Genomic DNA, 27,824 nt, shown 5'->3' with positions numbered 1-27,824 from the left:
CAGCTAGCTGGCTTCTCACAGTCCTGTCTCTTGCTCTTGTACAGTTTTTGTGCTCCACAGACACTGGTATTGTTACGGAATCGTCTTGAACTTGACTTGGGGGAAGTTCTTTCAGAGTCCCACCCCAGACGTTATTCTAAATAGCTCCAGTGTGAACGTCCTAGTCCTTTGGGAGTGGATGTCACTCCAGGAAATGCCAAATTCGCTGAGTGAATGAATGAATTGAGAAATGCCAGTTCTATCCTACAATGAATCAAAAGACTAGTTTCCCTGGGTGGATCATAAGCCAGGCCTAGCTGCCATTTCCCCCGAAGCTATCTAAAAAGTATTTTTGAGAGGCGCTGGGTCCCAAAGCCAAGGCTGATTTGCTGCGTGGGCTGGCGCTGGAAGCTCGGGGCAGAGCTGTAATTTCGAGAATGGCCACAAGAGGGAGAGCGTAGTCCAGATTCCATGTAGCCTTGCTCTAAAAACTTTTTTTTTTTTTTTTTTTTTAAAATAAAGACTGGAAGTTGGAGTAGTTCCCACCCAGTCAGTACCTAGCAGAGCTGCGGGAGCCTCCCCAGAACATCTCCGGATCGCGTTCCGAGGCTGACCGCTGAACCAAGACAGGCTGTCCCAGGTGCTGACCCCCCACTCAGCCACCAGGTCGAACTGGTTCTCTTACAGTAGTGAACCTGTGGCCCTGACCCGAGATAAGTCACTGCGTGACCCCGCAGCCTCTTTCTATGACTCCATCTGGATTTGGCTGACTGTGGGGACAAGCTTCAAGGGACTGCTTGGGTTTCCGTGGGGTAGCAGTCAGCTTTCTGGCTACCATGGCAGTTGCTGGGAACTGAAGGCACGGGCTCCAGGCTCAGCACTAGCACGCAGGTGAGTCTCACTTACGCTTTGATCTAGAAGCTGGGTGATAATGCCCCAAAGGCAGATGCAGGAGACGGTGTGCTGATGGAGCAGAGTGCTGGGAGTTACTGCAGATACGGAACCTGGAGTTGCCTGCTTCGGGTGGGAGGGTCCTGGTGATCCGAGCCTGTAGACACCTGGCCCCCAGGACCCAGCTGCTAGGGATGTAGAGTAGAAGCCGGCATCCTGACGCCAGAGGGATGCTGTTGCTTCAGTGGTATCTCTGGCTGTCTCATCATGTCATAGCTCCAGAGCCTATTCAGGGAGTAAATGGGTCAGGGACAGCCACTTGTGTGTGTGTGTGTGTGTGTGTGTGTGTGTGTGTGTGTGTGTGTGTGTGTGTTGGATGTATATATGCATGTGTATATATGTATGATGTATATCTATCTACACACACACACATGCACACATCAGTGCAGGATGTATGATGCAGGAGGTTATTAATGGAGCATCTGCCCCTCTCCAGCTGTGAGTAAGGATCCAGACAACTGAGTATAGTTAGAAGAAAGAAGGGTTTAAGATCTGCCTAGCAACTTTTTCTCGGAGGCCACATTTGCAGTGACTTTATTTGGTCTAAATGTATTTTAGAAGCTTGGCAATGCAAAGAAAAGCTGTAAGCCCTGCAGAGCTAGAAGCCAGAACCCATGGAAATTGATTCAGAGTTTCAAGTGAGGCTCCTGATTCATCTCACCCCTTTTGGTACTCCCAGAGAAACTTCTAGAACTGGGTCCTAATCTCAGTCTTATGCTACATTTGAGGTTCCTTTTTTTTTTTTTTTTTTCCAAAAGGGAACTCCACACAGCCTCATTTCTAGGACTTTTTGAGCAATGGGGAGTCTTCAGGACTCTGGAACCCCCGAACCAATGAGGATGTGGATTCTCCTTTGACCCTGTTCCCCAGCTACTCTGTATGAGTTGTTTGTGAAGTCCTCCCTCCTGCATCAGCTCCCATGGTGCTCACTGTCCCCCCTGCCCAGGGAGGGGGTCAGGAGAGTAGACGTCACACCACAGGGGTGATGCACAGAAGGCTGAATGAGGTCAGGAGATTGGGCCACCTTCCCAAACTGATGGGTAGAAAAAGGAGCCCTTGTGCTGTGAGCTGACTCTCTCCACACCTGTATGGAGTGTGTGAGGATGCCCCACACCTGCTTGAGTGTGTGAGGCTGTCCCACACCTGTGTGGAGCATGCATGGATGTCCCACACCTGCTTGGAGTGTGTGAGGATGTCCCACACCTGTGTGGAGTGTGTGAGGCTGTCCCACACCTGTTCAAAGCATGTGAGGCTGTCCCACACCTGTTCAGAGCATGCAAGGATATCCCACACCTGTGTGGAGTGTGTGAGGCTGTCCCACACCTTCTTGGAGGGTGTGAGGATGTCTCACACCTATGGAGAGCTGTGAGGCTGTCCCAGGGCATTTTTAGCTCTCAGATAGAGATTCTGGAAGATGTGCTTGTGCCCTACCCCACACTTGGTGGGGAATGAATCATAACACCCCCTGGAGGTCAGTAGAACGCCCCTCCCTGTTTACAGGGTGGCCTCCCTCTGATCAGCCGAGCTGAAGTCCAGGCTCCTTGAGCACCAGTGGACCTATGGGTCCCTCACTGCCCAAGTTTTTCCATCCAGCTCCCTCCTCTGATCACCCTTACAGAGGTGCTCTGTCTGGCCCTCCAAGGTGTGCCCATCTCTGTTGCCTTATAGTGGCCCTGAAGGTGGCCATTGAAAGTGACTGACACACATGTATATCATTGATACAGCAACCATGGCTGAGCCTGGGGACCCTCAAATGTTCTAATTACTGCCTCTTCCACTCTAATTTTCCAATTATCATTAATCTTGCTTCTTTGGTCTTGGTTAGGTTATCTTTAAAATGAGAATGATAAAATGATGGGCTGCCTTCCTGCTCTGCTCATAGTGCTCCCAGGAGGAGCCCCCAGGAGGTCCCTGAGGGGAATCTGTCTGAGGCCCAAGGGGTGTTTACAATGCACTAGCAGCTTGCACTATTACCAGTTCTCTAGATGGTCAGTTGTGGCATGCTTGAGAATGCAAGTGGGGTCTCGGAGTCAAGGACCTGCTCCTGACTCTGAGGAGAAAACACAGCCCCACATAAAATCAGGGCAGGCGGAACATGCTTACATTTTGTTTCCAAGTAATGAAGAGTTGAGCATTTCCAAACTCATCCCTCTCACATCTGGACCTGCTCGGCCCCAGCCCCCTTCTCTCAGCTCCCCTAGGCTGTTGCTCAGTCCAGCCAAAAGGTGGGGAGGATGCCTAGGAGGGGTTACCTTGTGGACACATTCCAGATCACAGTGGTCTGAAGCCAATCAGGAAAGAAGGAAGGTGGCATGGAAGTAGGGTTCCCTGCCCTGCAGGTTCTGGGAATCTCTGGCTGTAGACACTGTTGCCTTTGGCAGAGTGAGGGCCGCAGAAACAGTGGCCTTCTGCTTTGTAAGCTCCCCAAGATCGAGGCCAGAGGGGAAGGGACCACACACATCCTAAGACCAGGGAGGATCCCCAATAGCTGAGCAGGGTTGGAGCCACCCAGTGCCCCACCTAGAGGCCCTTGCTGGGTGGAGGGCTTGGATGGAGAACTAGTGTTAGGAGACTAGCAGACTGGACACTATGGGGAGAGACACAGAGAGGCTGGGTGGGATCTGTCTATGAGAGAGTCTGGTAGACCCAAGGACCATCTTCATCTTTTGATCCTTCTATAGACTAGAAGAAAGACCAAGAAACTGAATGCGTGTGTGTGTGTGTGTGTGTGTGTGTCCCCAAGTGAGTGAGCCAATGTGTGGGCAATGTGGCATCTCATCACTTGGAGTGGTAGAGCAGAAGACCCCATCACTCCTGGGTCATTGGAAGGGAGTTGAGCAGCCACTGCTCAGCCCCAGCCTCTTCTCAGCCCCAAAGGCCTAGTCTCTGGGGACCAAGTTCAGGTCGGGAAAAGAGAGCACATGTTTTTGCTCTGGGCTTGCCTCCCCTTCCTCATCCCCACTGATGCTTCCTTCATGCCCTGCCTCTAAAGAGGGAAGGGTTGACTCCTAAGACCCATGTGGTCTCCCCACTCGGACCTTCCAGGCACTGTACCATCTCACCCAGGCCGTGGGGCCTTGCTTGTTTCTCAGGATCTCAGTGGGTCTCCTCCATGCTGGGATGGTACCTATCTTCCTAGGGGCTTTCTTTTCCCAAAATTCACTTTAAAGAAAAATAGACGCCACCCCATCTGATTTCTCTTCTCCCTTTGCCACCTTTTCCTCCCCTTCGCTCCCCTCCCCTCCCCTTCTCTCCCCTCCCCTTCGCTCCCCTCCCCTCCCCTCCCCTCCCCTCCCCTTCGCTCCCCTCCCCTCCCCTCCCCTCCCCTCCCCTACCCCTTCTTTATAGCCATACAGCTAAAGAGCATCAGGAAAGCAAGTCGACATGAACTTATGGCCAGTAGAACTGTGCTGACAGGGCATATATGTGAGGAAAAAGCCCAAGGGTTTTGTGTAAACAAACACTTTGTAATTTGGTTTTATGAAAAGGATTTTTCTCATTACACAAAGAATGCAAACGCATCTTAGAAACACTCAGAAAATCCCTTCCAGCCTGGGTCTCATAATGTCTTTCTGCCCTGGAGCAGCTCTCACAGGCTCTGAGAGATGGCCTTTCAGCCACACAATTATGCGTAACAGAACGTGATGGCGTGGGTCTCACTGTTGTGCAAACACCACGGCTGGGTCACTTCAAGTGAAAGGATTTCCTGAGTCAGGAGCTCAAGACCTTGCTTCAGCCTTGGGGGATCACGTAGGCAGAAGTCCCCTGGCTAACAGTTGCTCATTAAGACTCACCCCCTAGGCTCCCTGGGAGATGAATTCCTGCCATGGCCCACTGTGGGGCTAGGGGGCCATCTCACCTCCTCAGCTGAGCCTAAAACTCTCAATGCATCTGTGCTTCTAATTTCCCTTATCCAATTATCTGACCCTCCTGAGCTGCGGATGGCTTATTCAGTAGTTCTCAACCTTCCTGATACTATGAACCTTTAATATAGTCCCTCATGTTGTGGTGACCCCACCCCAACCATAAAATTATATTCATTGCTACTTCATGACTGTAATTTTGCTACTGTTATGAATCATAATGTAAATATCTGTGTTTTTTGAAAGGAAAGATTCCCATGCTGAAAACTGTCCAGAGCTCGGCCTTGTAGCACTGAACAGGGAAAGGCTGGAGATGGAAGGGTCCCAAGGACCTGGATGGTACACCTAGCTCCTGTAGATGTAGAAAGGGCCCCACTCCAGGCTGGGGGTCATGTGGATGGGCACCTGGTTCAACCATTTGTTTTCCACATAGTTGACTTGGTGTCTCCTCTGTCCCTCATGCTATACCTGATGTCTCTCCTGCTCCAGGACACGATGGACAACAAAGCCATGTACATGCACACCGTGAATGACCGTGACACCAGCTCTGTCTTCGAGGAGCCCTTTGACGGCAGGAGCCTGTCCAAGCTGAACCTGTGTGAAGATGGTGAGTACTTCTAGATCTCGGGGACCCTTGCTTTCCACCCGGCCTTGGTGGCCCCAGAGCCTGAGGTCCTCCCTGCTGAGCTCTGCAGATAGTGACTATTCTGTCTTTGGAGGTCTTTTCTCTGCGTTTTCTGTCGTTCATCTTAATAAGCCTATGTTATCAGCAAGGTGAGGACCCGTTTTATGGATGGGCTTGTTGAGACTGAGAACAGCACACTGAAGATTCTATAACTCACCAGCCCCTCAGAGAGGTGCCAGCACGGAATTGCCTTGTTCCTCAGACTGGAGTCAGAGGAACCAGGACGCTTTCCCAGCACCAGATCCCTGTGCACCAGCAAGCAGGCACTTAATAAATGTCTGTACTGTCGTTGAGTAGGTACCTAATAAAGCTTGCTTCATGCACAAACCCTCTTCACGGGGCTTGTGTGGAAGAGGGGAACACTGTCCCACTTCTGAGAGGGTTGTTTTGGAAAGACTTCAGGCTGGCTACCTAGAGACAGCCCCTTGTCCATGCTGTGGTCTGTGTTTTGGGACACGACACCCTGTCAATTGTCTCTCAGGAGCGATGGTTCTTGTCTTTCTCCTCATAGGAGCAGATGTAGGGAAGGAAGACGTGTCTGGGAGAGGAGGGAGGGGACAGCCCCAGCAGGGGTGACAGACAAGGAGAGCTGAGCTTCTGAGTGAGGGTTCCTCAGCCCAGCCTTGGGGACATTTAGCAGTTTGCTCTTCCTCAGGGTTCTAGTCTGTGTGCTGGATGTCAGGGGTGCTCTGGAGGGAAACTGGACCAGCGCCTGCCTTCAAACAGCTCACAGTTGCTGGTGGGAGAAAGAGCAGGCTTGAGAGCAGTCCCCTCAGTGTGGATTTTGATGTCAAGCACAGAACTGGCTTCTGGAAAAGGGCTAAAGAACGACTGTACCACTTTTCCTCTGCTGTGGCAAAATGTCCATCAAAAGCAGCTTAAGGAAGGAAGAGCTTATTTTGACTCACAGTTTGAGGGTGTCATGGCAGATACGGTATGGTGGCAGAAGCCACATTTTATCCTCAGTCAGTGTCTGTATGTGCTCTGGAGAGAGCATCTTCCTTGGGGAAGGCTAGGGAGAACACTGGGAACCCCACCCTGAAGGTGAGTGAGTGTGTGTGTATGAGTGCATATGTGCGTGTGTGTGTGTGTGTGTGTGTGTGTGTGTGTGTGTGTGTGTGTGTGTGTGTGTTGCTTTACTCAAGATATCAGCAAGGGTGATGCTGGCCCATGCTCTTGACTTGGTTTTGTTCTCATTGGCACATTAGTAGAGAGGCCAGGTTTGGCCAGATAGGACTGGGGTTGAGGGTAGGCGGAGGGAGTCACCAAAGGTCACTGCCCCTTGAGTCAGGCCTCGGGAACTCTGGGTTTTGCTCTTCTTGCCTCCTGTCCTGCTACCCGCCCACCTCTGTTTTCCACCTTTCATTTTCCTTGCTTCCACAACCTTTTCTCTCTTCACACACGTTTTGCACAGTTATTATACTGTTTCTTCTCTGCTCACATGGTAAGCAGCACGTGGGCTGGAGGAGGCCTGGCATCTCTTCCAAAGTAGGAGGGCTGCTTTGTTCCCTGATGCCTCCCAGGCCCCGTGCAGGCCCAGCACTCTCAGCTATTCACGGAAGAGCTAACTAACTAAGGACAGGAGCACAAGGGCCTTGGAATCTAAAAGCAGCCAAGCAAAAGCCTTTGTGCCCTGCTTCTGAGTTTTCTACATTCCTTTACTCTTTGTCCCTGGCTGGTAGGTTCTGGGAGGGGACACAGAAATGGGGAGACTTGAGCCAGATTGGATCTGTTTTGGAAGGATCCGGATACTTTTTTGATCTTCCTCTCTGGAGAGTAAAACAGAGGAACAAGGGGCGTGAGGCCAAGAGAGGGAAGAAGAAACTGGAAGGAGCTGGCGAAGAGCGGGGAGCCTGGGCCAGGTCCGACCCAGAGGCCTTCAGGAGATTAAAACTGAGAAGTGTTGGATGAACTCCAAGCCCCTTCTAGGGCTGCCTCCTAAAATGTAGGGTGGGTGGAGAGAGGGAGGGGGGCTGTGTTTCCTCATGTTGGAGGCTAGCCCTTGGGTCCTGGTGTGGAGCAAGGTACTCAAAGCACAGCCCAGCTGTTCAGGTGTGACTCAGATTTTACTGCAGGTGGGACTTTAAGAGCTGTGGGTGGGGGCTGGAGAGATGGCTCAGTGGTTAAGAGCACTGGCTACTCTTCAGAGGACCTGGGTTCAATTCTCAGTACCCCTATGACAGCTCACAAGTGTCTGTAACTCCAGTTGCAGGGGATCTGATACCCTCACACAGGAGTGTATGTGAGCAAAACATCAATGCACATAAAATAAGAATAATATATTATTTAAAAAAATAACATTTGGAAGGGAGGCAGAGCCAGGCAGATCTCCGAGTTTGAGGCCAGCCTGATCTACAGAGTGAGTTCCAGGACATCCAGAGTTACTCAGAGAAACCTTGTCCAGAAAAAAAAATATATATATAAAGTAAATGAGAACCATGGGTGTAAATACACATGTTGGACAGAGGTCTGGCCCTGGCTGCATCCTTTTTGGGTTCTGTCTTGGCCTCCTTGCCCCACCACTCCCAACGAGAGTCCATGGGTTCTGTCTGTACCCTCTTGTTCTTACATGCTTCCTGAGGCAGCCACAGCCTTCCCACCCCACACTCTTCACCAACCTGTGCCCCATCCACCATCTCAAGTCCCACGGACCACTTCCCCAGGCACAGCCCTGCTTGGGTCTCAGAGCTTGTATTATTGGTGTCCAGCCACTGTTATAAAACACCCGACAGACGCAGCTCACAGGAGGGAGGGTTCATTTGGGTTCACCGTTTGAGAGATTTTAGCCTACAGTTGACTGGATCCATTGTTTGGGCCTGAGGTGAGGCAGAGCACCATGACTGTGGGAGTGTAGGTAGCAGAGGCCACCTTTTGACCCCATGGTGGCCAGGAAGCAGAGACTAAGTCCAGGGCAAGTTACAGCCCCCGAGGGCAAGACTCCAATGACCTATTTCCTCCAAGCAGACCCAAGTTCTGGAAGTTTCCATCACCTACAAATGATGTCATCAAATTATGAGCCCATCATTGTGCCAACCCACCAAATACGTGAGGGCCCTCAGGATTAGATCCAGTGTCTGGGGACCAAGTTTGCAACACCTGAGACTTTTGGGGGACACAAACCCATAACCAATTATTGCATAAAATATCATGCATTCCAGCCAACTGTGCTCTTCTCTGGGTGGTGTGTGTGTGTGTGTGTGTGTGTGTGTGTGTGTGTGTGTGTGTGTGTGTGACTTGAAGCCAGGGAAAGTGACAGGCTCTTCTCTGGGTTCTCCAGACACTTGGACACTCAGGAGATCTCAGTGACAGCACATGACTCACCCAAGGCCACTCAGGTAGTAGTGGACTGAAGCCTGACTCAGGGTCTCCCTATCCGTAATTCAGGGTTCCTTCCTGGGAAAGGAATTGAAAAGCGGACTGATGATCCTAGTGACTGATCCTTATCTCTGGATTCTGAACTGATAGAGAAATTGGCTGGGAGGTGGGTGAGAATTAAAACACAGAATCTGCCTTTTACTTGGCGAGGCTACCTTCAGGGATGTGGCCCGGGTCTGCCACTGGCTTGTGTTGGGCTCACTCAGTAGAGTCCTAGGCAGGAGTTCATGGACAGACAATGCTCACACAGCCAGGCAGCATGTGCGGCTGCACTGGTATTGCCCCTTCCTTGATCGCTGCCCCCTACCCTTCTCACTGGAGCATCAGGGACAAAGGACAAAGCCACAGGCACCTGTCTCATCAAACCAGCCAGCGGTTCTTGTACAGGCTGTAGGGTGGAGGATTCCTGTTTTGCAGGATCAGGTCAGAACTCCAGAGCATGGAAGCAGCACCAGGTCTGAGGGTCACAGCCTCATGCTGTGTGCTGGATTGGGGGGGGGGGGGAGGTCCCTTGTCCAGGGAGTGTCCTCAGCACAAAGGAAGGGACATTTCCCCAACAGCATCTCCCATGCCACCTTGCTGCGTTTATTACTTACGACTGTTGCCCCCTTCCTTCCCGCCTCTTCTGTTTCTTCCCCTCCCTTCCCTCTTCCTCTCTGCTTGCTTCTAGCTTCTGCCCTCTCCTCTCCTCCCTGCCTTCATTCCTTTTGATTTTTACTTCACAGGTGGGAAGGGAAGTGGAAGGACTGTGGCTCGTCACTGGTCCCCTCCATGAAAGCTCCCCCCCACCTTTCAAACACGGGCGCCATCTCATCCTTACATCTGTGGAGCTGTCCACCTTCCATGGTGGCCTTGGTAGTTCCGGTCCTCTGTACCTCTGAGGTTCCGTCTTCCTTTCTATGTCTTATCTCTCAGCAGCCTCCCTGGAGCCCACTGTAGACCTGGAGGCTAAGGGCAGGAACTAGAACCTGCTAGGCAATTGCATAATAGATTTAGCAGCAGGAATGCTTAGAAGAACTGTCCCAGAAAAGCCCCCAAAGGCCCCTTCTGCCGTGTGGTCTCACTCAGCCCTCCAAACAGAAACTCAAAGCGGGGGCAGCCAGGCCTGCTTCCTCTTCCTTTCTTCCCTCCCATGCTCCTTCTCATCCCTTGCCTCAGCCTTACTTCAACCTCCCCCCTCCAGCCTTTGTTTCCCCTGCCTGTTCAGCCAACTGGGGACCTCTCTAGGTGGGATCTAGGACTCACAGGTGGCCTGGGAATGGAAGGCGCCTGGCTGGGCCTGCCTCCTCTGAAGCGGTTTGTGAGGCCCCGAGAGAGGTGTTAGTGTCAGAAAAACATAGTCCTACTCTCTCGTGGACTCAGCCCTCCCCAGCGCACGTGTGGCGTCATCCATGGCTGCCCACGGGAAGCCAGGGGAGGTAATGAGTTACATGTGCTTCTGGTGGTGGCAGGATGCCTGCAGCCTGGACTCTCTGGTCCCACGTTCCTTCCCCCAATAAAATTCAAGTATTCTCCCAGGGGACCTGCTGCATCTACCTTCCATCCAGCAAGCATCACTGCTTCATTTGGTGTAGCTGAGGGCGGCTGGGTGGTTGGCTGCACAGGGGTCTGGCTATGACCTCATTGAGGGTGACCACCCTTTATAGGTTAGAGCAGACTAGGGGCATTAACTCATTCAGTACTGTGACACCAAGGGACATGTTCCTGTTAAGTAAGAGCAGAGAGCCAAGTGCTGGTAGAGGAGGTGTGAGCATCAGGGGTGCTGGTGGCCTGGTGACCCAAGGGGTCATCTCCCCAAAGAGGCTTGGAGAGGGGGAAAGAGGCCAGCATTGCAGTTTTTCAGATCATAGGCCACACACAACCATTGTGAGCTTGGGCGCAGACCTCAGGCTAGGCGCGGAAGCCTCTGTGTACCCACCCTGGTCCCACTTGCCACTGTTCTGAACCTGTTCTGTACCCTGCCTCATGTCTCCTTGGGTTCAGGTACTGGGGGACCCTGGCAGGAGATGGGAGTAGAGAAGATGTGGGGGCTCTGCAGGGCTACCTCAGGCTGGGGGTCCTCTTTAGGAGAGCTTTTTCTTTCCAAGTTCCAGCTACTCTGTCTCATCCCTGAGACATCCTCAGACCCAAGGGTGGTGGCAGCTCCGGGACCCTGTTCTGTCCCTGGTGAGTGTCTCATATCCGTGTCACCCGTTGGCATAGACTACCTTTTTAAAACCAGAAGCCTGTGTGTAAGAGAGGGCCATCTTTTGCCCTGGGGGGGGGGCTTTGCTCAGAGTCCTCATCCTTAAATGACAGTAATGTCATTGTCCTCCCAGGACCAGAGGAGGATCACGTGACAGAACCATGTAAAGCACTAGACACTCGGTCCCATTGTCCCTTTACCTGTTTGAGAGACCTTGAAACCCTTGGGGAGGTGGGGAAAGGGAAAGACAGAAAGGTCCTGAGGAGGAGGAGGAGGAAGAGGAGGAGGGAAAGGCTAAACACAACACCACAGACAAACCCAGCATTAAATGTGTTTATTCTTTGCTTAGACATGCTGCTCTACCTTCTGCGGCACACCCTGCTCTGTTTTGGGGTCGAGGTGGTCCAGCTGCAGCGTTCAGGGACACATCAAGCATTCAAATGGCCCAACCTTCCAGTCTTCCAAAGCAGACACCCGTGGGACCCTTCCACCGTGTGTCTGCAGCTGCCTGCGGAACTGAGGGAGAGAAGTCAGGGACATTAAACTTGATTTTCTCTGCCCAAAGAAGTCAGCTCACCCATCACACCAGGGGGGGAGATGTGTTACAGGTCTGGAAATGATGATGATACAGATGTAGACCTGGCTGAGTCCTCCACGTTCACCTTGTAAACATCTTCAGCTCAGGCATCTGACAGGGGACAGGAGAGGAACTTGGGATCTTTACTGGCATTTGGGGCTATTCTACAAGCTGGTGACCTTCTGGGATTTTTTTGTTTGTTTTGGGGTGTGTATGTGTGTGCATACATGTGTATGTATGTGTGTGCATGTGCATGCATGTGTATGTATATGCATGCTTGTGTGTCTGCGTCACAGGTCAATCTTTGGTGTTGTTTCTCAGGCATCATGTACCTTGTTTGTCTCACTGACCTGAAACTCACCAGGCAGGCTAGGATAACTGGGCAGTAAGTCCAAGGGGTCTATTTGACTTCCTTCCCCTTGTCCCGGGATTACAGGCATGTACCACTATTCCAGCTGTTTCCACAGGTTCTAGGGTGAACTCAGGTCCTTACGTTTGCAGATCAAGCCCTTTTCTGACTGAGCCATCTCCCCAGCCCAAGAAGAGGATCTTTTGGCCTGCATTTAGGCAGAATCCTAGGCCAGTGCTTTTGAGACCCTGTATGTTTAGACAGTATACCTCCCACCCTGTGACAGCATTACCCCCCGCCCCCCGCCACCGCCCCCCCCCCCCGCCCCATATTTGCAGTATCCTTTTAAGACAAGGGCATTGCCTTTCATTTATTTTTTTTTAAGTTAAATTTTATTTTTTAGAATTTCATTCGTGAGTACTGTGTTTACATCCCCCCCCCATCTCTCCCCTCCACCTCGTCCCATTTGTTTAGGGCTGACCACTAACCTGATTACTCAACAGGGCACTTGTTCTAGCAGAAGCTGATCTTCTCTCAGCCTCCATTGATCGCCACAGCTCTCCATCGAGTGGTAGGGCCTTGTGAGACTGACCCCCACCCACATTGTCATTGGACCAGCCCTGTTTACGTGACCAAATTTATGAGATTTTTATGGGTGTAGCTTCTCCACTCTGACTCTTGAAGTCTTTCTGTCTTCTCTTCTGTGGTGTTCTCAAAGCCGTGTGTGTAGGAGGTGTACTGTAGAGGGATCACTTGGGGCTGGGCACCCCACGGTCAGTTGCCCACTTCATTTTGATTGGCCATGGATTTCTGTAATGGTTTCCATCTGCTGCAAAAAGAAGCAAGAGCTCATTTACTGCGAGCATAAGGAGAAGTATTTAGGATGCTGTTAGGAGCTGTGCTGGCTTGGGGAGGTGACATACTAAGTCCTCTTTTAGGATCGACGGCTTCACCAGCCACGGGTAGTCGGTAGCTGACTAGGTTTAATGTACCAGACAGCAATTCTCTCCTGTTGAATTTGCCTAAGGTCCAATTTAGACAGCCATTGGTTGCCCTCAAGACATAGTTGCCCTCACTACTACACCCTTGGGGCTATCTCGCTAGTCATTGGGGTGGTCTGTAGTCTCCACAGCTGGGTACGACTATTGACTGGTTTCCTTTCCTGGCAGCTTGTGTAGAGTTTTCAGCTACCCCTCAGGGAGGTGGCTTCCAGGTCAGTTCCACCTCTATTCCTTTGAGTCTTGTGTCAAATGTACATGGCGTCTTCAGCAATGGGGTCTAACCTTCAAGTTCTGGGAGACAAACAAGGGTAAGCGCCTAGATTGTTCTGGGAGTCTCTTTGACTCCCCTGACCAACAACTTGAAAGGAGGTTTCCCATGCCAGACACTGGGAATTTTGTTAGCTAGTCTATGGCTCTTGGGTAGAGCATTATCACCACAAGTGGCATAACTTCATTCAGTATATTCAATATATATACACATATGTATGTGTAAACATATATTATGTGGTAGAGCATTATCACCACAAGTGGCATAACTTCATTCAATATATTCAATATATATACACATATGTATGTGTAAACATATATTATGTACATATTTTCAAGTAAACCTGAGATAATATGATTCCAAAATTAGTGGTACCTCCCACCAGGCTCCACAAGCCACTCATTCTTTGTATAGTACTCCATGGCCCTCTCCATTCCACTTGGATCTTAGTGGCTAGCTGACTACCTTGTCTGCTCTTCTCCACCCCTGGACTCTCTTCCATCTCTGAGCCTTGGCTCTCAAAGCAGACACACAGCAGCCAGCAGGCTGTTCTTGCATCAGTGGGAAATGAGCACAAGTCATCCATTCTTTTCAAAGAATCTTTATCCAGAGTAACCTTGGGAACAGATAATAGGGCTTGGGACACAGAAACTTTATGGGGAATGGACAGAATTATGAGATAATCTGGAAGTATTAGGAGGAACTGTCCCAGAGTCCCATGAAGTGGTCATGGAATTAGCTCAGGCTACCCCGCCTCCATTTTAATCTTCTTCTCTCCTTTTCTTAAAAATGGATGTAAAAGGTTCAGACTCCTGGGATGACGGGGGTGATCACTTGTACATCCACCCCTCCCCTTGCACCTCCTCTTCTGGTCCATCTTCCCCAAGGACTAAACAAGGCCTGGGGACAAGCCGGGTCACCATGCTTGCTGATCACTATAGCCCAGTTGGCTGTGCTTATAGGAAAACCAGACCAAGTGGTGGTGGTGGCTTTTCTTTTCCCACCCTCCCACTCAACAATCAACACAGAATACTCTAGCTCAGCCCATCATCAGCTCCCCCATCAGCAGGAGGGGGGGATCAAAAAGTGGAGGGGGGCGGGGGTGTCCTCTCCACCAGCTCTGCAGTACCTGGACACCAACTAGCTGTCTTCCAATTCACTTCAGTTCTGACAGCATCTTCTGGCAGACAGCATCAGATTCCACGGAGGGAAGGCCCACCACAACACTGACCCACTAGAGAGCCCATTCATGGGCCCTAGATCGTGGCGTATGATTCTAACCCTGGCTATAAACCAGAATTCCCATGAGCCCTTCTTCCAGCCTAATTTGCTACAGTGGCTCAGAGCTCAGGAAAACACTTTAATTGCGTGTCCCCGTTTATTACAATGGGTGTTACCGAGGACAGTGCTCGACAGTCACATGGAAGCATTACGCAGGATAGGGTAGAAAAGAGGGGTGCAGAACCCCCATAACCTCCTGGGACACACCACTTCCAGCATCGTCCACAAATTCAGCTATCTGGAAGCTCTCAGAACCCAATATTTTGGGAATTTAAGGGAGACTGTATTAGCTAGTATGATTGAGTAATCACTGGCTATTGGTGATCAACCTTCATCCCTTTCCCCTTCTTAGTGGTTTAGGGGTGGGCTGCACATTGGTCCTTCCCTGTGTACCTTGATCTTTTTGGTGGCCAGGCTTATTTTAAAGCTACATAGTTGCCCCTAACTATCTTACTGATGTACAAAAGGCCTTCTGTTCACTCTTGAGGTTTCAAGGGTTTGGGGAGATTTCTCTAGTATGTACAATGAAGACCGCTGTATGCATCACTGTATCAAAGATGTTTAGGACCTTCCCGGGTCCTCGGAAGACTTACTGCATAACCCACTGTCACTTCAGGCCAGAGGCTTTCCTTGACTTTGTCTCTGCCACTTATGTGTCCTCTTCACTTTTATGAACAAAGCCTAATGGAGGTTCCTCCCCCCCCCCCCCGCCCCCCGCCCCCCCTCCCCTCCCCCTACCTCCCCTCCCCCCACCTCCTCAAGGCACAAAGTTGCAGCCGCATCAGAGACAGAGGTCATTTGGGGCTGCCTCTCATCATGCACATTGTACAATGAAAACAGCGTGAGCAATGAGTAACCAGTGTGAGAATGAAGCTTCTCCTAATGAAGTCAGACTTGGGCAGGTTGAATGGAGATCCTTGGATGAGCTGAGCACTGGGGTTCCTCCCAGCAATAAAACGGGCCCCACCTGCTGTTTATGGGCCTGGAACCAATACCAAAGAGACCCAAAGAACATGACTGTCGTGATTGTTAAATTCAAGTTGGTAGGTTCGGAATCATTCCATCCCCTGCGTGCTGTTGTTCCCACCCAGTTACTTTGGAGATAAAGAAAAACAACAACTGATTTAAAAGACTTAACTTGCAAGTGTGCTTGTAGACGGAGAGAAAAATAAATCTAAGCAGATAACTCCCAAAAGGGTCTAAAATTATAACTAAAAAATTGAAACATTATATTTGGAGAAATTGAAAGTTCTGTTTTCAGGGGAAGAGTATATTGATGAGGGACAGTTTGGAATGCTTTCACATGTCTCCCAGCTCTTACGTGAGAGACAGGCTTTAAATCTCCCGGCACAGAGCCCCACACCCATGCCTGCCCTCGTGGCAGGGCTGGGAGGCTGGACTGCCTGATACTCTTTGGGCCTGCTCTTGCTCCCATTATTGAGAGCACTCCACACTTCTAACCCCTGGGAATAATAAAATACTTTAAGACAAGCTTGTTTTGAATATGTCCTATCAAAAAAGAAATCAAATGTTTTCCCCCTCATAAACTGAATTCTTACAATAGACAGTTCGTTTTCTGTCCAAGAATGTGTCTTCACATTCTCTCTTGATATGACGAGTGTTTTACTCTGGAACCATAGACTTCTGTGCCCCGGATCTGTGATCTCATCACTGGATCAGAATGAGACTGTCCAGGGTGGATCTCAGCCTACAGAAGGTTGAAGAAAACGGATTCAGTTCCAAGGATTTGCTTATGTGGGCACCGAGTGGTGTTCAGAAATCCTGGGTATGTGAGGGGCGCTGAGCCTTCGTTTGCCCTTCCAGAACAAAATTTTGCTCTAAGGTACGTTTTGTAGCCAAGTAGAACTTGCCAGTTATTTATTTGTATGAGGCAAATGTAAGAGATGACCTTTCCAGCAAAAATAAATGTGCTCACATGTGTCCACTCCTAAAGAGAACCTCACCAGGACCTGCTGCTCCCAGAAACAAGAGGGTGATTGTCCCTGAAGTCTTGTCCCTGAAGCCCTACTGGGTGTGTGTGGTGGACAGCAGTGCATGCTGACAGTTACACAGAATGAGGGTAGTGCTAGAAAGATGTGTTTGAGGTTCTAGTATAGTTCTCTTGATGTGCTTAGTAATCCTCAGTGCACTACCTTCCAGAATTCGTGTGTGTGTGTGTGTGTGTGTGTGTGTGTGTGTGTGTGTGTGTGTGTGTGTTGGGGGGCGGTGGTGCGTTCATGTTCTGGGAATCAAACTCAGGTCCCCATGCTTGAAAGACAAGCACTTTCCTGATGGAGCTATCCTTCCTAGTCCCTTCTAGAGCATTCTTAATCTTGAGCACCTAAAGAACATTGTGATTTTCTTATAGTCATCAAAGTTAGTGTTTCCCAGAAGGTGACTATGTTCAACACAGCAGCACTAAAAGTGACTGAGTCACACACAAGTGCGTGTTTGTCATTTTAATAGTGGGGTATTTATTTAGCTACTAGGAAGATATTCACTCTCTACTTGTGATGATGATGCAGCTTTCTCCCTAAATAAATTTAACTTCAACAGTGGGATGCTGTCAAGAATGTAAGACCCTGGGGTGCCCAGCCATAGGCAAATAGTACAGGGAGCATGGAGATGCAGATGTTTAAGGATGGGGACACTCCAGCGGTCAGCAGCAGCCACCTGCTCCTCAACTAGATCATTGTCTCCTACGTTGGCATACTGAGCCTAGATCACTGTCTCCTGTGTTGGCATACTGAGCCTAGATCACCATTTCCTATGCTGGCACACTGAGCTCTTTCTTTAAGTCACTTTATGTGGGTTTAGTTTTCAGCTCGCTCACAGCTGTTGGCCTTGCCCTCTGCTGACCTCTTGGGCCACTTCCTGGTCTCCAAAATGCTGCTGTCTCTTCCAGAGGCCATAGTCAGAGGGAAAAACTTTCCCATAATCCTCTTAGAGCTTGGATTCAAGTGGTTTTCAACCTTCTTAATGGCCATGTTGTGGTGACCCCAACCATAAAAATTTTTAGTTGTTACTTCCTAACTGTAGTTTTGCTACTGTTATGAATCACAACATAAATATTGTGCTTTCCGGTGTGTTAGGTGACCCATGAAAAAGGGTCATTTGACACCCCCCAGGGGGTCATGACCCACAGGTTGAGAACTGTTAGCTTGGAAGGTTTTTTTTTTTTTTTTTTTCTTTCTTTCTTTCTTTCTTTCTTTCTTTCTTTCTTTCTTTCTTTCTTTCTTTCTTTCTTTCGTCATTCATCATTTTCTCCATCACTCTGGTCGCCAGTGTCCCTTCGGCTGCAAACAACAACAACAACAACAACATTTAATAACTAGCAGCTTCACCAGGACTCGCTTCAGAACTGTTCTCACTTTGGGAAGAACATTTTCTCAGAGGCTCGGCTTTCGAATCTACAACAGCTGCTCCTGTCACCATGAGGCTGGAGGGAGAGGAGGCCATCAGCCCCATCCATAGTCAAGCCTGTCCTTCAGGCCTACGGGCATGGGATTCCTCTATGTGGTTTCTTCCTCAGATCAGGATCTCCTCTTCCGCCAGAGTGCTCACCCTGGAGGCTCCACGTCACTCTTCACATGCCTTCTTCTGGCCCTGTGGGAGCTACTGGAGGGCAGTGGTTGCCTTTGTTCAACAAACTCGTGTTGAATGATGTGTACTGAGCCCTGGTCTAGGAACCAGGAAGTTGACAAGGAAGGACCAGGCCATGTCTCTTCCTCATGTATGTCTTTTCACTTCTGTAGCTGCTCCTAAATCTATCAGTTAGCTACTACAATATGTTAATTCCCCCCACCAGACCTAACAGGATGAAACGAACAGATGTGTGTACCTCCCTCACATGTTTTCTGAGACAGTCATAGATATGCAAAGAAAGTCCCAAATTTGCCATCTTTTTCAGATAGAGATTTTGCTCAAAAAATATGCCTCCTCACTTGATCTTAGCCAAAAAGAAAAAAAAAAGCCAAGCAACAATAAAAGCACTCTTCTCCGTGGTCTGGGGAGACAGCTCAGTCAGTAAAGTGCTTGCTGCAGAGGCAGAGGACCTGAGTTTGATCCCCTTCAATCCACGTCGGAAGCCAGACTCGACAGCGCACATCTGCAGTCCAGTACAGACGGGGAGCCTCCTCCAGCTCACTGGCCTGTCAGTCTAGCCAAATGGGTGAGTTCCAGATTCAGTGAGAGACCGGACTCATGAAATAAAGTAAAGCATTGAGGCAGTCAAAGCTGACCTCTGGCACACACACACACACACACACACACACACACACACACACACACACTCACACAAACAGACCAACAGTAACAAAAGCTCCTCCATGTTTTAGTCTGTCTTCTTTTCTCGTCCTTCCCTCAAAGTCATATTCTGTAAGACTCTTGTCATGGTATTCATGTTCTGCTTGTCCAGCCATTTGTGGAAATATGTCTGAAGCCCCTCTTGTGCTCCACTGGAAATAGTTTTCTTTGGTATAGGAAGGAGTTAAGACTTCCTAAAAGAACCAGACCATCTCAAAGGAAGGTCTAGTTTCCTTGTGTGTGTTGACAAAGGGGTCTGTCCCAGGCAGGGTGCTCACTATTAAGGAGAAGCCGCAGATAAAAGGAAAGGGGTTTCTCCTTTTTTCATGAAAAACAAAATGGAGTGCTACCATGCAATGCGCGAGGCGACACCCTCCTGTGGCGAGCTGACACTGTGCACACAAACGGTGACTGTGGCGAGCTGACACTCTGCACACACATGGCGACTGTGGCGAGCTGACACTGTGCACACACATGGAGACTGTGGCGAGCTGACACTCTGCACACACATGGCGACTGTGGCGAGCTGACACTCTGCACACACATGGCGACTGTGGCGAGCTGACACTCTGCACACACATGGCGACTGTGGCGAGCTGACACTGTGCACACACATGGCGACTGTGGCAAGCTGACTCTCTGCACACAAATGGCGACTGTGGCGAGCTGACACTCTGCACACAAATGGCGACGGTTAGACTTGACTTAGCAATGTGTGTGGCTGTGATTTTCCTGCTCCTAGTCTCTTTTGAGACTCAGGGATGGGAGACACAGAGCAGGACAGCTGGAACTCCCACTGTGAAAATGCGAACTACCATGTGTGTACTAGTATACAATGTGTGCCTACTGCCCTGGGCTCTTTCAGGGGGCAGGCTTTTCTCTGTTAAGTGGCAATATGAAAGCTGGTGGCTCTCACCTGAAGAGGTAGATGAAGTGTTCCCAGAGCCTACATATCCAAGAGTAAAGCCAGTTGGATCCTAGTATGGAAAGAGATGGAACATTCTAGAAAGAAAGTTTCAGGTGAATTAAAAAGATGTGCTCTGTTCAAATGCTAGTGGAAAACCTGCTCGATTCTCAAAATTTGCTAACATTTAAGGACTGAGGAGAATGATCATCGACTTTTATTTCTTTGGCAGCTAGCTTTGTGTTGTGCCTGATGTTTTATGGTGAGATTGTGCAACCGTCCTGCTTAGTGTTTTAAAGGCAGTGTTTGCAATAAAATGGAGTATATGAATGGGAAAATGTTGTTCAAGTCAAAACACCTCTGAGGATCCAGGACTGTTTGGATCCAAAGGCCTCAATTGCCACCCACAATTTCCCCATGGTAACAAAACCAGCAGAGGCCAAGAATTAGTAAGGATGCTCAAGAGAGAAAACCAAGCTTTCGAAGATTCTCAAAGTCAGTGAAACTACCAAGGGATTGCAAGGGCCTCACCAACTTCAGCCTCTCTTGCCAACCCTTTCCTTCTCAGTACCTGTCCAGTTAGTGGCACTGGACTGTGGAGGACAGTCCCTCTGGAGGGGCCTGTCACCTCCATGAAGTGGAGAGTGAAATAGAGACAATGTGCTTTGAAAAGAATGCTTTACACTGATTATTATAAACTGTCCTGAGATGGGATGGAAAGGTGTCCCTTTTTTTTTTCCCTCTCTTGATTGACATGGGAGGTTTGTAAGTTCCTGGTCTCTGTGTGGGCTTTTAAGGACTGAGTCCTAATGCAAGGTTTATCACTAACTAACAGTAGCTGCTATTTGCTGTGCTGAGCATGGGGCCTAGGGCCCAGCACATGCTAGACAAGCACTCCACCACAGAACTACCAACCACCCTTTTATTTTTATTTTGAGGCAAAGGGCTCACTAAGTTACCCAGGCTGGCCTTGAACTTACCATGTAGGCTAGACAATCTTAAATTTGCCATCCTCCTGCTTCAGTCTCTCAAGTAATTGTATTGACAGGTTTAATGGTTAATCTTTTTTTTTCTCCCTGAGACAAGGTTTCTCTGTGTAACCACCCTAGCTGTCCTGGAACTCATTTTATAGACCAGGCTGGCCTAAAAACTCATAGAGAGCCACCTTCCCGTGCCTCTCGAGTGCTGGGATTAGAGGTGTGCACCACCACACCCAGCTGTAATGGTTAATCTTGATTGCCAACTTCATCAGGTTGTAGAATCACCCTAAAAACACCCCTCTGGGTGTACCCGTGGGGGTCTTTCCAGAAAAGTTTAGCTGAAGAGGGAAGGTCTACCCCGAATATGGGCAGCATCATCCTATGGGCTGGAATCCCGGTACTGAATAAAAAGGAGGAAGTCAGCTGAGCACCACCATTTATTTCTCTCTGCTTCCTGACTGTGGGTGCCGTGTGACGTCACACGACTGCCACCGTGCGAGGATGACGTGCTTGGACCAAACAATATCTTCTTTCCTTATCGCTTCTGTCTGGTGCTCTGTCACGACAACAAGAAAATCAAACAATGCATCAGGCATTTAGTTAACTGATGTGGGATGCGAGCCCACGGAAGTGAACACACCCTCTGTAAGGCCCATGACAACAGTCACTGTTTTATCTCTGGCAGACGCTAGAGGCCTAACTGCACAGGATAAGGTTACTATGGCTTTTGGTACATTTAAAAAGCTCACATTTGCAAGCTGGTGATCAGATTTGGCTTCCCAACCTGTTTTGCGTATGCTGCTCCGCTGCTTCTAGCTCCTCATTAGTTGTCAACATTAAGGATAAGGAGTCGTGCAGCTCCCTCTGGCACAGTGGTTCTCTACCTGTGGGTCACAACTCCCACGGGGTTGCGTATCAGATATTTACATTACGATTCCTAACAGTAAAAACATCACAGTTATGAAGTAGGAATGAAAACAATTTTATGGTTGGGGGGTCACCACAACACAAAGAACTGTATTAAAGGGTCACGGCATTAGGAAGGTTAAGAACACTGTTCTAGCATGTCTCAAAATTCTAGGTCTTACATAGCCCTCAACTTCTTCCAGGGCAGGTACCCCTGTCCATAGTCTACCAGAGCCTTGTGCTCATTCCCATTTGCTCCTAACCACTGCAAATGTTGGAACTTGCAAGTCCTATTCTTTAAAAATCATTATAAACATGTGTGCACACATGATGTGTATGTGTGGGTGTGCATAACACAGTACACTGTGGAGGTCGGAGGGAAACTGTGGAGTCAGTTCTCTCTGTGGGGATTGAAGTCGGTTCTCCAGGCATGTGCAGACAGCATTTTCATCCCTTGAGCATCTTGTGAGCTTAGCAATTCTTATTTTAACTTTTCTCCGTGCTCCTGGATTGCATGAGATAATGGTGCTTGGTAAAGAACACACAGGAAAGCCCATCTTAGTATGCTTCTGTTACTTGGAGATGGGTTTGTGGGGACCATGCAGACCTGTTCAGGTTATTCACAGAGGGTGAGTGGAGAACAAAGCTGAGCAGCTTGTGATGGTCCTGGAACTTTCCCGATGGAGGTGGCTGTATTATCGATATGCAGAAGGGCATAAACATCCATACGCAAGAGGGAGAGGCGAGACCTCAAGAGAATAACAGCTCCTGAGGTTGTTTTCAAACATCATTTCTGTTCCATGTCTCCTCTTCTAGGTCCATGTCACAAACGGCGTATGGGTGGCTGCTGTACCCAGCTGGGCTCTCTATCAGCACTGAAGCATGCTGTCCTGGGACTCTATCTTCTGGTCTTCCTGATTCTTGTGGGTATCTTCATCTTAGCAGGTAAGAGCAGTCTTTTTGTGTCCAGGACTTTGGGGATGAGCAAGGAAGACTCAGAGCCTCCGTGGCTTGCTGTGGAAACCATGGAGGAAGATGTTGGCTGGTCTTCCTGATTAGACAACGTCTTTGGTAGTGTTGCCTGTTTCTGTGTGGAGTGGACTGGAAGGGGAGGCTGTTTGAGGGTGTGGAACCTCTGAAGCCAGTAGGATAGATCCAGCTTCCCAGGGTGGCTTTTTGACTATCCCGGCATCATCATGGGACATAGGCCTTACACAAAGCCTCCCTGACCTCTGGGGTGTGGTGTGTACTGAGCAGGCTCTTTTCCTGAGGTGTTATTAAAATAGTCACACAGCACTTCGCTGCTGAGGCCAATCAGGGTTGGGGAAGCCTACTTCCCTTTGCAGTTATGAGGAGGTAGAGTTGGTTCCATCTCAACTCATGATTCTTTCTTCCTCCATGTTTGTTTATGAGATGGGCCTTTGATGTGTAGGATGTGGGGGAGAAGGGAGAGACATCCTGTAGCCAGGGTGAGGCAGAGCTGGCAGATTTAGAAAGGGATCTGGAGAGGGGGATGGTACACCTTTAATCCCAGCACTTGGGAGGCAGAGCCAGGTGAATCTTTGTGAGTTCAAAGCCAGCCTGATCTACATAGTGAGTTCCAGGACAGCCAAGGTTATATAGAGAGATATTGTCTCAAAGAAAGAAAGAAGAGAAAGAAAGAAGAGAAAGAAGGAAGAAAGAAAAGGGGGAATGAAATAAAGGAAGGAAGAAAAACAGAAAGATAAGAGAGCGATCCATTGGCAGCCTGTTGGCTTGGCACTGTTTCCCGTGGGCCGTCCCACAGTGATGGAGACAGCAAAGCCAGGCTCTGATGGTTTCTCCCTGGCTCTCTCCAGAGGACAGACTGCTCATTTACCACCTTCTCATGGAGACATGGACAGTTTGACAAGCAGGCCAAAGGAGCTCCCTATCACATGAGAACCTGCCTTGTGCCAGGCTCTCTGCTAAGACCGAGACACAGCTAAGCCAGAGCCAGGGGGTTCTCTCAAGGGATTTCCAGTCTAGAGGCTGTCCCAGGGTCAGCTGACTTGAGCCCTATCATGGAGAAATGCAGGGGGCACTGTGCTAGGGTACAGAACGGTGCTGGCGTGGTGCACCCCGAGAAAATGGCTTTTGCATCAAAGAGGGTGGGGTTGTTTGGAGTGAGGCTTTGGACCAGGCAGAGCTGACTTGGAGTGCTCAGGGTGGGGTCCTTGAGTTAACTAGAGGGCAAGACTCTGGAGGTTCAGCCCTTACAGATGACCCTTTGCTGGAAATCCTGAAATGATGCCCAGGACCTCCCTGATCTTGACTCACTCCCCATCAAGTGGGACAAGCCACTTGGGCGTTGTAATGGGATAGCTGGTATTGCCTGCGCCTTCAGGTTTCCATACTCGGGGTATCGGGGCGGTGCCTGTCTCACCAAGCACGGCACTGAGGGGTGGCCAACAGCAACACTGAGAGAAGCTCATGATTCATCCCAGCGACCAAAGGATAGTGTCCAGCAAGGTCTACCATGGGCCAAGCCAGCCAGGGGATGATTTGAACATGTTCTTGGGATCTGGGTTTTGTGGTTTTGGCTGCCAGGACCATAACAAATTTCTGGAATGTTTGGAAAGTGTCTCAGCCCAGCAGGAAAGCCATGGTGTTACAACCGCTCTGAACAGGAACTTTTAGGTGGCGAAAGGGGGTTTCCAGGAGAGGGATAAAGGGTAGGAGTGAACCTGGGATAGGATCCTGGAAGCTAAGGGTGGGGTCAGGGGGATATCATCTCATCTCAAGAGAAACGTGCAGGGAAGCAAAGTTCTCTTCTGATGTCTGAAGGGTTACTGCACGGAAAAGGGTAGACACGTTCTACTTGGCTAAGGGTGGACCTGAGACCCAAGGTGAGACCAAGCCACCAAGGGTGGCTGTTGTCAAGACAGATGTCCATTCAGAACAGAGAAGCACTCTCTGAGCAGCAATGTTGTGCAGCAGGACACAGAAAGGCTCTCTCTCTTGGCTTGGTGGTTGGATGGGATTCATGATGACATCCTGGAAGCTTCAGAATGGAGGGTGGGATGTGATGGAGGGTTTCTCAATCTTGTGAATATGTTGCCAGGCTTCGTTAGCTGTTCAAATTGTTCAAACCTGAGCAGGGGCTTTTGGCTATTACTGTCACCTTTGAGCCTGTGAGTTTTGAAGTAATATATTATTGCCTGGGTGTGAGGAAAATTTTCAGTGGATTGGAACTAATCTCTTGGCTTGGAGGCTGTGGCCTCTGTCAGCTCCCTGGGTTATTGCTTGGACAACCAAGTTGGCATCTGGGAGAGGCTGTATAAGGGAAGCCCACAGAAATGCAGGCAGCAGTGGCCACTCACATCAGAAGGAGAATGTGGTACTAAGCAAAGTTCCTTAAGGAGGCATTTCCCAGTCTCAGGGAAGAGGGCTCTTTGATCACCTGACTAAATACCTCCAGGGATGCACCTTCTTAGCAAATACCACGAAGATGGGAAATGGAGGAGGTGTTCGGGTGACCCAGAACTTGCCTGACTGGCTGCCTCTGGGGTTCTCCCTGGTAATGCTTCACCTCAGGCAGAACTGACTATCCATACCCTCCATGTTCTCTGTGTTGTAGCCCAGGCTAGACTGGAATTCACTACACAGCCCAAGCTGGCCTTAAATTCTTGGCAGTGCTTTGCCTCAGCCTCTTGAGTACAGGACTTATAGGCATATGCTACCATACCTGGCTTTAATTCTTTCTTAATAGCAACAGTTAACCATGGCCATCACCTTCAATCATGGGAATAAAAATGTAATGAGGTGTGGTTGCTGCTCAGGGTGAGTTTAAAGTCTCTCTCTCTCTCTCTCTCTCTCTCTCTCTCTCTCTCACACACACACACACACACACACACACACACACACACACACACACTCACACAAAATGTAGTTTACGTTACATAGCAAATTATGCAGAAAGAATGCCCCATTCCCAAATGCTAGAGCTGTGGAGTCCTCTGCCTAGGGGAGATCTGGCCAAGGGTCATTTGAGCTGAGTGTTCACTTTTTCAGTCTTTTGGTTTCAAGCAAGTTGGTCCCTGAAACCTGTAGTCAAGGAAGTGTGCTCAGAGCACATAGCCATCTGCACCATAGATTCCAACTCCGTCACGCATTTGGAGGTCCATGTGTGATGCCATCAATCTTTATTAAAACAATTCCATGGCATTCCCCCTTGTCTGTAGCTTCTGTCAAGGACATTGCTCATTGTGTTACAGAATCCTGACTTTGAGGATAGCAGAGAGAATTTTCCTGCCTCTGTGGCAGAAAGAGGTATGCATCTGTGAGGAGTTAGTTTTCTTTCTTCCTGAGGAGGCTATGACTCTTAAGTCATTAAAATTAATTACATTAATTACCATCCTGTTGTACCTTGTGGGAATTTGGAGGTAATTAAAATGAGAGCCGAGAGACAGATCTGTGGTCCACCTGTAGCAAGTGCATGGACCACAGAGAAAAGATGTGGAGGAAGAGCATCTCACTCATGCTCCATTGGAGCCTCTACACTTGCCCTCCCTAGCCCTGTTCTCATCTACTTCCATCACAGTGTATTTCAGTCTCCTCATCAACAGCCTTAATCCCCTTTAGAACAAAGAAGGGTCTTGTACACAGTTTTGCCTTACAATTTTTTGCCCATTTGGTTTGATTCTTCAAGGGCTTATTTTCAAATGTGTGAATGGATGAATGAATGAAGGAAGGAAGGAAGGAATGAAGGAATGAGGCAACCTTGGAAAAACATTCATTTTGGGGGAAAATGGTTATTTTCATTTTAATCAAGTATCTAAAGGCTATGAATATGGAATTGGCCTTCAAGAACATTTGACTAGGAGACTTATGTTACATAGCTGAGGTTATGAACGCATATTCATTTTGATACATGCTGACCCTATAGTCTTCAGAGAGTAAGACAGAAAGGGTTATGAGTCTGGACCTTGCAACCAGCCCATATGGGCTTGAACTCTGGCTTCTCCACTGCCATGTGATGATGGCCATGTCACCCGACCTTTCTGTACTAGGTCCTTATGTTGAAATAGAGGAAGCTGGCTGAAAGACATCCCCCAGCAGCTGACTTTCCTCTCTGACACACCGGGTTGCTGTGAGGGTTAAAGGGCCAATATATGTAAAGGGCTCAGGAAAGCAGCAGGTGCTCAGCAAGCGGGATTGGGGGAGGGGCTGGTACTGTTGCTGCTTTTTCTTTTTCTTTCTTTCTTTTTCTTTCTTTCTTTCTTTCTTTCTTTCTTTCTTTCTTTCTTTCTTTCTCTCTCTCTTTTTCTTTCTCTCTCTCTCTTTCTTCTTCTTCTTCTTTTTTTTTTTGTTTTTTAACCATGTCATAGGTACATTTTACATCACAGCCAGCACCCACATACAAACCTGACATTGAAATGTCTGATTCCACTGATGGTTTTCTATCCTGTTCTACTAATTCTTTTTAGTTTTTAAAACAGTCCCAACCCAGCCATTCATTTCACTATCTCTGAATGGAACACAGCCATAGTCTGAAAAATATTGGGTCAAATGACAGTTTTATTTTCTCTGCGTCTTTTGCATATTGTAAAAAGATCTCTGTTCCCACTAGGCTCTGGGCTCTGAGGCCAAACTTGTGGTTTAACTCCAGGCTCCATCATTGAATGATTGTGTCATCTTGGGAGTAAAAAGAGTAACCTTTAATATTTGTTATTTCCTCATTTGTAAAATTGTACACACCCCTGTGGAACTGTTGGAAAGATTAAACAAATTAATTTGTGAAAACTCTTAGTTCTTGGCATAGGAAAAGAACTCAGTGACCATTGGATTATTATTATTAACACACTCTGAGAGATTTTGCTTTGAGAATAGCAAAGGATTAACAGACCCACTGGTTTAGCCTGAGCACTCATGACTGTCTATAGATAGGGCTGCACATGTGCAGTATGTGCCCAAGCCCCACCTGATTCTAATGAACCCAGACAGGTGCCTCATGATGCCATCTGAGGGCTCCTGGTCCAGACCCCGCACAGCACTTCCAACTTGTGGGTCTGGAGCCGAGAGGGTGCTCATGCCAATTCCACAGTGCCAGCCCCACCCATGGCACTGAAGCTCAGCCTTGGAAGGATCCTCCGAGGACATCTTACACAGCCTCCCTCCTAACTCTCCAGGCAGATAAAGTATTCGTCATTGCCTGAAGATCAGCCACAAATGAGGGAGCCATCTTTATACTCCTA

At 49.0% G+C, this 27,824-nt stretch overlaps 1 protein-coding gene across 1 annotated transcript in view; it reads left to right on the top strand.

The window, feature by feature from the left end:
* The first annotated feature begins 536 nt into the window (after window positions 1–536).
* Scara5 (scavenger receptor class A member 5) overlaps window positions 537–27,824 on the top strand; it is an 89,857-nt gene continuing 62,569 nt past the window's right edge. The window contains exons 1-3 of the mRNA XM_052732909.1: window positions 537–870; window positions 5,283–5,400; window positions 22,426–22,554. Of these exons, the coding sequence (XP_052588869.1) occupies window positions 5,289–5,400; window positions 22,426–22,554 (241 nt within the window). The 5' untranslated portion in view covers window positions 537–870; window positions 5,283–5,288. The remainder of the gene's footprint in view (window positions 871–5,282; window positions 5,401–22,425; window positions 22,555–27,824) is intronic.

Source organism: Peromyscus californicus, unplaced genomic scaffold (assembly GCF_007827085.1).
Source record: "Peromyscus californicus insignis strain IS unplaced genomic scaffold, ASM782708v3 Scaffold_12__1_contigs__length_115047231, whole genome shotgun sequence".
Lineage (NCBI taxonomy): Eukaryota > Metazoa > Chordata > Mammalia > Rodentia > Cricetidae > Peromyscus > Peromyscus californicus.
This window is presented reverse-complemented; position numbering and strand designations above follow the sequence as displayed.